Here is a 10891-nt window from a genome sequence, read left to right on the forward strand (position 1 = left end):
CTGAACATCTCAGGTTCAGTGGGACTTGACTATCTTTATGCAGGAAACTGTCATGTTGCGTTGTTTATTTGTTGATTTTACTTTTTTAGGTGACTAGCAAAGAGCCTTTTATAGCACATCAAGGCTATGTGGCAAAGGTTTGCGGGCATGTGCAGCATGCTCTGGTTTTCCTGTGCATACACAGTCTTTTCTCTTCTGCATAGCTCTTAAAGCTTCCTGTGTAGCGAGAACATGCATGGGTCTCGTGAACTCCTCAAGCCCCACATTAGCTTCTACCTGTGCCAATAGCTTTGCTAGCTATTTACTTCCTATTTAGTAAAACCTGAAGAAAAAAAAAAGTCATACACTGGAATCTGTCAGATGATGTGTGTCAGTCAACTGAAGTCAGTTAATCCTATTTACAAACAAAACTTTGGCAATGAAAACAATCTTCCTATTACCATGAAAAGCTCCAGGTAATGAACACAGTATTGAGCTGTACTGAATAACCAACTGCTTATTCCAGAACTTTTCCAACCATCAGATTTTTCAAATCCAGAAACAGACAACTATTTACTGAAACCATTTCTTATGTTAGTCTTATAAACATTGATGTTAAAGTAGTAGAGAAAAAATGCTTTTTAGTCACAGCTATGTACCACACCAGAGCTCTTTTTATGCATTGAGTATCTGTGGAGTATGTAAAAAGACACTAACTTCACGACTTTATGTTAAAAGGCTAATATTTCTGTAATTCACAAATCACCTTAATATAGTATACTAATTTAGTGGCTATTGAAAGCGAGAGTATCCTTTAGAAGAAGGCATTCTAAGCTGTGTTTGTTTGTTTGTTTGTTTTTTTGTTAAACCTCCAGCATGTCCACCTGGATATTTCAAGTGCTCCACTGGCTTATGCATCCAGCAGATACAGCGCTGTGATGGGATAAACAATTGCTTTGATGAAAGTGATGAACTCTTTTGTGGTTTGTATTTATTCACTAGAGATCTGGATGCAAACCCCCCTAAATGTATTCTTTAATCTGAGGTCTTAAAAGGTAGCTAAAAGAGGTGAAACTTTGGGGGGGGGGGGGGGGGGAGGAGGAAGAGAAGATGTTTCTAGGTTTCTTTGAGTTTCCACATTCAGGCTATCAGTTGGTATCTTGCATGTTTAATTCATAATTAATCAGCACAGGAAAGTACTAAGAATGAAGAAGGTATGACATGGAAAAGCAAGAGGAAGAGAATTAATGTGCAAGAATAATTGTAAGGGGTTGGAATTCAGGTTTTCCTTCTGTGATAAATGCTATTTTTGAGATAAATTATTTTCATGAGGAAATGACAAATTGCAGATAGAATAGATGAGAGTGATGATAAATGTCAGTGGTTGAAAGAGCATGAGCCACCCACTTGGGCCAATGTGTGAACTGGGATGGGTTACTGAAGTCTTTTTGCACTTCATTTTCTCTATGCATAATGCAACCCTCACCCTCATGCTTGTAAGTGCAATGAGCTATGCAAGTGATACCTGGACATGGTCAGAAGGATAGTGTTAGCATTACAAGTATGCTTCTGAAACTGATTTGACTCATGTTTTCAAGTTGTCCCTGAGTGGAACTGTAACTCCAGCTTTGCGATACAGGATAACTTGCTTGCCTGCAATGGAGTAAGTGATTGTGAGAATGGAAATGATGAGGAGAACTGTACCAACAGTAAGGCTACTCTTGTTGTTGTTGTTGTTTCTTCCTCCCCTTCTATCATTTATTCAATCTTGATTTAAATACTTGATGCAGGATTCAAAGAGTTAAGAGGCACTGTCAAATCTAACACAGGATATATAATTCTGTTCAGTTTTCTGATATGCTTGTAAACAGTTATTGATTTAAACTGTGGGTTTTTTTGTTGTTTGTTTGTTTTTTAATGAGATCATGAACATCTATTTCTGTTGAAATACTAGCACAAATGGGGATCTAGAAACCTGAAGTTTGATTCCGAAATTTTATCTCCCTAAAGCAAAATCTCTGCAAATGATTTCCTGGATCTGTTTTACCATCTGTAAAATAACTATAAAGAGGACTGTTTCTTTGGAACAGTTTTCAGGCTTATAAGGCTGATGTGTTTTAAAACGCAATGTAAGTGTAAGTCTGGCGGTAGGCACAGTAAAGTTTTCAATTTGCTGTTTCTTTAACTTAGAACCAATGGACACCATGACATGTGAGAGGGAGTCCAACTAAGAAATGCTGCATGTTTTTAAAGAAACATTTTAAAAGAAATGTCAATATGTATGAACTTTTTAACTTTGACAGTCTGTGTAAATGGTTACAGGATACTTGTTTATGTTAAGAAGAAAAACAGACTCCTTTTCAGTGGAATCCTTTATTGCAAGCCACAGAGAAATAGGAAAACACCAGGGTTGGGAATGCAGTTTAACTGGCTGTAATTACTAAGATGGCTTTCACTGCCATCTTTTGTTTCATAGGTAATGCTGAGATATAGAGGGTTTCTTTCCAGAGTACTGGATGTTCTTCTCTTTCTTGCCTAGCACTTACTCTATTGGCAAGTTTTTGATAGTATACCTATGCTTACTAGTGCTTTGAGAACAGATGAGGGGAAACGCATGTTCAAAAATACTGCCAGCTTGATACAGGCACTAGTTTAGATGCAGCTCTACTTTTGAATAGCTTGTTCAACTTAAAGGCTGGCTTAAGCCATCTCAGACCAAGTGCTTTCTTGCTACGTTCCCTACTGCCTGTTGATACATCTATGAATTTCATCTATGCAGATGTATAAACATGTAAACCTGGTCCAATATTCTTCCTTTTTTTTTTTTTTTTCCACACAATTATTTCAGGTATTCCTTGTACCAATCACACATTTAAGTGCAGGAATAATATATGCATTAAGAAACAAAATGCAAAATGCGATGGGACTGTGGACTGTACTGATGGAAGTGATGAAAGCAGCTGCAGTAAGTCCCTCCCACTTGTTTGAACTTCAAACCTTTCACGCTTGAAAGCCTTTTTATTTCTTTCTCTTTTGGAGTTTGTATAACTCATGTAGCAGCACATAATGAGTTTTTTATTGTGTCTGCTTAGTGGTAGTAGGATAACAGTCTGATATCAGCTTATGTTAGGTCTGGTTGCAGTGTTTGTGGGAGATTGGGCTTACCACTATGAGGAGTCTTAGTTATGATGTTTATTGCAGCTATGTTAAGGAACAGAGAACTTGGGGTAACTACAGAATTAACTTGGCCAGCTGGAAAGGCAGTGTTCTTAGAGCTTTCAGCAGAGCTGAGTACTTTTATTGGAGTCAGACAGTATTTATACTTCTGGAGTTCTGTATCTGCAGTGAGAAACGCGTTTCATTTCTGTCTCCTGATGGTGAAGATCTCAATATCTCATAGTATCAGTCTAGGTTATAATCTTAAACCTTCTGAAAGTAACCTCTGTACAAGTTCTTTTGGCTTATTTATATATATATATAATGTAATTAATAAAATAACACATTCAGATATTATATAATGCATTACATATAGTATGTAAAATAATATATATTATACAGTGTGTATACATATATATATATATAAAAATACAATTGTTACTGCAGTAGGAATTTAAAAAATGCGTTAGGATTCACTTGCTTAAACTGATAAAATATCCTAGGGTATTTTGTCTGGCCTTCAGCTGTTCCTGCAATGTTACATATATGTCAAACCTGCCACCATCTGCCTTGGATCAAGTATGACATTTTAAAAGATGAATTATATGCCTACTTCTGTTTGGAAGTGTTAATGCTGCTTTTGACTCTTTGTATGGGTGCTGGGAAGTGTTAGCACCTGTCTATGAGAGCATGGGACTAAAAGAAGGATACAAGGTCCTGTAGCACAGTCCTTCTCCCTTCTTCAAAATAGTGTGAAGGTTTTTGTGTTGAGGCATGACTTATTCACTTCTGAGTTAGCAATATACAATGCTTTCAGACTTCCAGTTTCTCCCATTGTAAATTAGTGATAGGATCACCTGGTTTCTGAAGTAATAAATGACCAAACTGTGCATACATAGCTGATGCTGTAAGTATCTTTCTCATACTCATGTTTTGGCTGGAAATAAGTATGCAGATGCTCCTGAACTTCCTTCCCTCCAGAAGCACTCCTTTCAGTTCAGGACTAACTGGACTGGGTAGTAAAAAGAGTTGAAGGATTGTATGTTTTTACATATTCATTGTGATGCTTGTGAAATCAATGGATCCTCTGAAATATCTGACACAAGAAAGATTTAGAGACCAATTTCTCTGGCAGAACTAGAATAGAAAGTTTTATTTCTAAGGCCAGTGCCCTTTTTTATGGTGTCATCTCTTGTTTCAGGAACAGACTAGGTGGATAGACAAGTTTTCCGATCAGGGCAAGGAAATGAACTTGAAAACATTTTAAAGAGCAAAATTCTTTCATACAACATGTGGGAAGCACTCTCATTAAAGGAAAGAACGCAGGACAGAGATAGTAACCTGAAATATCCCTTTCAGGTTGTGGCAGCAGCAAGAGCAGCAATCTCATCTCTCGGATTGTAGGTGGTACAAACACAAAGGAAGGTGAATGGCCATGGCAGGTCAGCCTCCATTTTGTGGGAGCTGCTTACTGTGGGGCATCAGTGATATCAAAAGAATGGCTTGTATCTGCAGCTCACTGCTTTCAAGGGAGCAAGTAAGCAGTCTTTTCCCCCCAAACCCTATCCCAAATATCACTAGTGTTCTGGAACACTTTTAGCTTCCAGAGTTTGAACTGTACTAAGGTGTGATGTGCCCTTCTTTCTTTGGCCCAGTGGTGGGAAAGGTGATGCATTGTGGAGTACTTTTTGAAGAGATGGTGTGTGTTTTTGCTCCCAACCAGGCTGGCTGACCCCAGAGCATGGCGTGCTCACTTGGGGATGCAAACACAAGGCCGTGCAAAGTTCGTATCTGCTGTGAGACGGATCATTGTCCACGAATACTATAATAGCAGGAACTACGACTATGACATTGCATTGCTACAGCTGAGCAAACCGTGGCCAGAAACAATGAGCCACGTCATTCAGCCAATCTGCGTACCTCCATTTTCACACAGAGTCCGCAGTGGTGACAAATGTTGGATAACAGGTTGGGGCCAAAAGCAGGAAGTGGGTGAGTTTAATACCATCAGTTGAGTTAACATTTCTTCCCCAGGTGATCAGCTGCAGGTTTGTGTGCAGGACGCCTGCTGTTCTTGCATGCGTGAAGCATGCAGAAAACTGTAATGTTTTGAATTTAGTCTCCTCTGGAAGTAGGTTCTTGCATGTATGTAACTTTATGCACTTAGGAAAATTAGCAGCCAATCCTGTGGATCTGCAAGTACTCTGTGCTTGTGTTGGGTAAGATTGGCAAGGAGCTGCACTTTTTCTTCAGTCATACAGTATTGTTTCTCCTCTTTGTTACTCTTAGAGTTTCATTAACCTGCCTAAATGGACTCTTCCTTGCCTGCTGCAGGGGAACGAACCTAATTTTCCCTACTCCTGCCTTCAACCTCTTCATGATGAGCTCTGAGGCATGGAGCTGCCTGCAAGGCACCACCACCTGTACCCTCAGGGTGTAGCTGAGAAAATGGACACCATATTGACAAAACGGCTGCCCCTGTAATGGTGGGCTGGCTCCCTCCCACACCTTGTCACATGCTGCCTCTTCTTTTGCACAAATGCTAGTACCTTTGGCCTTGTTGTAGCCATCCAGTAACAGAAAGCAGGGCTTAGGAAAGGACTAGGTAATGGTACGGTGGCTACTAGCACCTGTGTGCTGTTGGATGGACTTTCCCAGGTGAGGAAACACAGGTGTGAACAATTGCCACAGCATCAGTCACATCACCACCACCAAGCCAAACCTCCACTCTACTGGGATGCGCCTGACTTAGGTGGTTTGCCTACACCTCCAGGGCTGCCCTGCCCCAGCTTTGCCTGCCATCTCAGGGTGGCTGTCTCCATGCTGCTCCTCCACACTCAGATGAGAGTGGGAGAAGCAAACATGGTGAGGTGCAGCAGCATGTAGGCAGCCTCTAGTATTTTGACTTGATGCTCTCAGCCAGAATCACCATCTTCCAAATCACGTTTCTTCCAAATTACATACAGGCTCTGCAAGTAGCTGTGAGAAATGTATGGTTGTGAATGAAGTACAGCCATCCTACCAGGTCAAGTGTAGCATGACGTTTCCTTGACCTATTGATTAGTCATTTAGGAAATTTTAAAACATGGTGATTTGAAAGATAAACATGATACCTCAAAAAAGAGAGGGAGAAGTGTTCTTTTCCCTTTGCTCCTCTCTTCATTTCCCTCTTCTTCAATTTCCTCTCTTTCCCTCTTTTTCTTCATCAGTTTACATAATTTGTAAAATTATTCTTTTAAATATGTTATAAGTGTATTTTTTAGTATACACCACCTTTACCTAAACCCAAAACAAACCTGAAACTTGCACACTTGAATATGTTGGTGAAATTTCTTTGGCTATACCCTTTTTTGATAGGACCTCATGATATTATTACAGCTTTTATGCTGAAAGGACAGAACAGTTCAGTTTAATTCTGCTTTACTGAAAATGTATATTTTGCAGAAAAGATGTCTTTTAACAAAACATTTGGATAGAGAGGGCAGAATTTAAGGTAAGTCTGAACTTTTAAGCTGCCAAAAGAGAATTTTTTGATGTGTAACACTGATCTGTGATTTTAGTTCTGGATGTAGCTTCTTGAAAGACACCACCCTAACTGCAGATATGTCTTGTTAAAATCCAAATACTTTTATAAGATTCAATTTTTTCCCAAAATAGAATCTTCACAAATTAGTGAATCTTGAGACATTTTGCAAAAGACATTACAGAAGGCTTTTTGGCCGACCCTAATGATTAGGCCATTGTCTTTGCTGTGGCCAAGGGCCCATGATCATGTTATGCAAATGCCTGGTAGAAGAGGCTTTCTGTGCCTTTGGGATTTAGTTGTTTGCAATCTGGAACAGCTTAGAGTTCAAAAGTGTGTGGGGATATTTTCTGAAGACTTCTTGGTTGTGCCTTCACTAGACAAGTAATATGTTAAGCTCTGTTGAACCATCCCTTTCAATTTGTTTCCCAGGTGAGGAAGGTGCTGCGATTCTTCAGAAAGCAGAAGTAGAAATTATTGACCAATCATTATGTCATTCCACATATGGGATTATCACAGCTAGGATGTTTTGTGCAGGACTAATGTCTGGAAAAAGAGATGGGTGCAAAGTATGTATCTTATTACAACTCACATAGAGTTTATTTTGCCTTTCATTGTTGCATGATGAGATGTTAGAACTTGGTGGCAAACCACCATGTGGTACGTATGGTTTGGTTCTGAAACACAGCTGTGTAAAAGAGTCGTTTAATAGGTAGTCTGTCATTTGGGTATTCTCAGAGGGTTGCTGGTTTGTGTGAATGAATAGCTTCATGAAGGTTGAATTGCAGGCCGAGGTCCAATGGATTTGCATGATGAAGGTAGGCTATATCTGGCAAGAGGGTCTCTAAACTGAAAAAAGAAATTGAGAAGCTAGCTTGTTTCTTTTCAGGATTCCTTCCCCCTAGTGTTGAAATAGAGGGCTGTCTGATGAGGTGCAGACAACTAGACATAAAATTTCAAATGTGTAATATTTCTTCTGATCCGGCAATGCTGTGAAATAATACATGTGAAATTCTGAATTCTCATGGCAAGTAATATCTAAGTGTTTTCGAAGAGTATAATGCATTGGCTGTTTATTAGCAGCTCATGAGACTGACAGCAAGCATCATTTCCATTAACCAGGGAACCTTGTTTCTTCAGTTGTCTTTTTGGGCACTCAAGACAGTCAATGAAAGGCATAATTTGGAGGTTGTTTGGCTGCATTTCATTCAAGGAAAAATATTGTCTGACTATGTCTGGCAGTTATTAGAGCTGATAGATTTGTGGGATTTCTGTTTTGTGAAAAATGCTGCTGTTCCTGTTTCTTTTTGTCCCAGTAATTAAAGAATCAATTGAATGATTAACTCTCTAAATGAAAAATCTTAATTGTCAAGCATGGAAAAAGATCTTCTATGTGAAACCTTTAATAATTTTATGAGAATTCAGGATGATCATGGAGTGTCCTACAATCCTATAAAATTTAAAGCAAAATAGTTCACTGGCTGTAACAGAAACTATGTGTAGAAGGAAAACACTTCCTTTGCAAACATCAAAATTGTACCAGCTCAGACTTCGCTTTTGTAAATACTTTTTTACATTCAATGCTTTGGTAAAGCTCAGTTTACTAACAGCTGTTTCAGAGGAATTGTGTCTGCAACAGAGTCTTACAAGGAAGTAAAAGATTGATCCAAGAGACTTTCCGCAAATGGTGGCAATTTTTTTTTGCTTGAATTTCCGCCGATATTGTCCAGAAGAATTACCCTGTAAAGGAAGGGTACTGCTTGCATTGTTCTGTAGCATTATTATTCTATATAAAACTTGGAAGTCTATTACGAACTTTGTTTCAACTGCCTTAATTCCAAAAGCATTGTGGTACCCCTAAGCATTATCTGCTAGCTAGTGTCTATTATATATATAAAACACTTAGTGTTTTGTTTTGTTTTTTTTTTTTAAATGTTGATGGATCACACTCTATTTCCGTTTGCTTTTAATTTGAAGGAAGTTGTGTTGACTATTAAATATTCTAATTTAAAAAAAATATTAGAACAGTTTTGAATTCTTTATAAAAGCTTGTTTTTTGGAGTCGTCAGGTGTGTAGCCTCTAAATGAACATATGTATTAAGTAGCAGATTTGGGGTTTAACTGTTAGTTTGAGGTTAGGAAGTTATTTGTCAAATTGAAATACAGCTCACAAAAGGTAGTGTATTAATACATTAAAAGAATGACAGCTAGTCCTCTCTCATGTGAAAGAGTAAACTTTGGTACAACTGTGTGATCCCATCTGCTTCAATTAAACAAACAAAATACCATAAAACTGTTGACTCTGGTTTGAAGTCTGTGAGTGGGGAAAATGTAAGCATTGCTTCAATTATTTGTGCAAAATGACTCCCATTGAATTTTGTCCCAGTTTTTATTTTCTAGATTTTAAATTCGTACAACTTAATATATTCTTTTTAGGGTGATTCTGGTGGACCATTGTCATGTCAAAGCAATGGAGATGGAAAATGGTTTTTGACTGGCATTGTTAGCTGGGGTTACGGATGTGGAAGACCAAATTTCCCTGGTGTCTACACAAGAGTGTCAAATTTTGCACCGTGGATTCACAAATATGTGCCTTCAGTCATGTAACTTGAAAACTGTTTTACTGAAATAAAATATGTACTGAATATCTTCATTAAAACATGGTTGGTTAAAAACTATTCAGTGTTGGAATTTCTTTCCATGTCACAAGACACAATACTGCTGACACAATATTTAATTTTGGAGTACACATATAGCAGTAACAAGCACCCTTTGTTCAAACCTGGGTGAAATGAGTATCAGAAGAAGACTGATCTTGTGGTGGTGGTTCTGTACAGGTGTCTGTTGACACAGGAGAAGTGATAATGAATGTATGGCAATTTTCACTCTTACTGTTAGCACAAATTATACACACGTGCAATCGTCTGTCAGGAAATCAAAGAGTCAACTTTCCAGCTCGAGGCAGCTTAAGCCTCATTCACATATCTCTTCTGAGGTGTGCATGGTTCAATACAGTAGTAACAGTGAAATAGCAAATGACCATCAGTACTCCTGCTAATCCTACATTTCCTGCCTCCTAGGGTGACAGCTGACAGAGGAAGAGAAGGATTGGGCAAGTTAGCCCAATCCTCTCAAATCTGCAGGGCACTGGTTTTTGGAGATCAGAAGTTCTGCAGATAAGCGTGGAACACAAAGCATTAGCAGTATATCTTCTCCAGTTTCTGTTTGTAATTGACTGTATGGTTTAGAGCTGCTAACTCACTATTCTCTACCTTAATTTCTCCCTATTGAAGATCATTCATACTTCATCCTCCTCAGAATTTGAATTCTTTATCTGAGGCAACCTTGACAAGATGAATGAATGTGGTGATGTGTGTTATTGCAATGATCTTGCCCTTAACAAAATAAAACCAATGCTTCTACTCTCTGAGAGGTATCTTAACTATCTTAAACATCTATAAAATTGGGTTCTGTGAATATATGTCATTTTAAAAAGAATAAATCCTGATTTCATTTTCCGAGATGATCTGAAAGAGGTTTTATTTACTCTAGGCTTTTCCTGTAGGTCTCTTTTCCCTGAAGGAGAAGGCAAAGTATCAGTCAATCAGCAGGTTGTGTGTGTAGTGGAGACAGGGTATTGAAGAAAGAGGAGGACTTGAACAAAGCCGTCTGTCTACAGCTGTATTTTGCATTCCTTAGCTGTGAGGATTGACTTCCAGTAAATCCTTTCTGTAGTGACCTGTGTTTCCTTTGTTTCCATTTGTTTTCTGGAGCACAGGTTTTTTGGGCCAGTTCTGTGGTACCCCCCCCCCCATGCCTCTGGTTGCGTTCTTTGCTCTATGGACACGTGTGTGTGTGTGTGTGTATGTATATACACATACATAAATTCCCTGAAGTTGTTGGCTTGCTGACTTGATACTGTTATTAATTCCAGACATGTAATATGATCATTAATCGCTCTGCAGTTAATGTTTGTTCTGTGGTACAGGCTTGAGGCTATCACATTTGCAACTGAAAAATTCATGTGGTCTTTAAAATTGTGTGCTTTTTTTTTTCTTATAAATGTTTTTGTAGGTTATATTATGTGTTGTCTAGAAATCACATCATTTGCTTTGATCCGTGATTTTTTACATGTAAAGTATGTATTTTGCATTGTGACATAAATTACCTTACTCCATTATGTATCTAAAAGAAGAAGGGTGCAACCAGTTTGTTCCCAAATTATAGGATCCA

At 38.4% G+C, this 10891-nt stretch overlaps 1 protein-coding gene across 13 annotated transcripts in view; it reads left to right on the top strand.

Annotated features, from left to right (window-relative positions):
• Window positions 1-9336, top strand: part of TMPRSS7 (transmembrane serine protease 7) — a 44631-nt gene extending 35295 nt beyond the window's left edge. For 9 of the 13 annotated variants that reach the window (XM_038184456.2, XM_038184486.2, XM_027449430.3 and 6 more), the window contains 7 exons: window positions 855-962; window positions 1578-1688; window positions 2828-2944; window positions 4495-4672; window positions 4859-5127; window positions 7091-7227; window positions 9095-9336. In XM_038184456.2, the coding sequence (XP_038040384.1) occupies window positions 855-962; window positions 1578-1688; window positions 2828-2944; window positions 4495-4672; window positions 4859-5127; window positions 7091-7227; window positions 9095-9265 (1091 nt within the window). In that variant the 3' untranslated portion in view covers window positions 9266-9336. Of the gene's footprint in view, window positions 1-854; window positions 963-1577; window positions 1689-2827; window positions 2945-4494; window positions 4673-4858; window positions 6001-6579; window positions 7229-9094 lie in introns of those variants that run through there. The other 4 variants (XR_005268252.2, XM_038184502.2, XM_038184491.2 and 1 more) reach the window with 4 other exon arrangements.
• Window positions 9337-10891: the final 1555 nt, after the last annotated feature.

Source organism: Anas platyrhynchos, chromosome 1, assembly GCF_047663525.1.
Source record: "Anas platyrhynchos isolate ZD024472 breed Pekin duck chromosome 1, IASCAAS_PekinDuck_T2T, whole genome shotgun sequence".
NCBI lineage: Eukaryota > Metazoa > Chordata > Aves > Anseriformes > Anatidae > Anas > Anas platyrhynchos.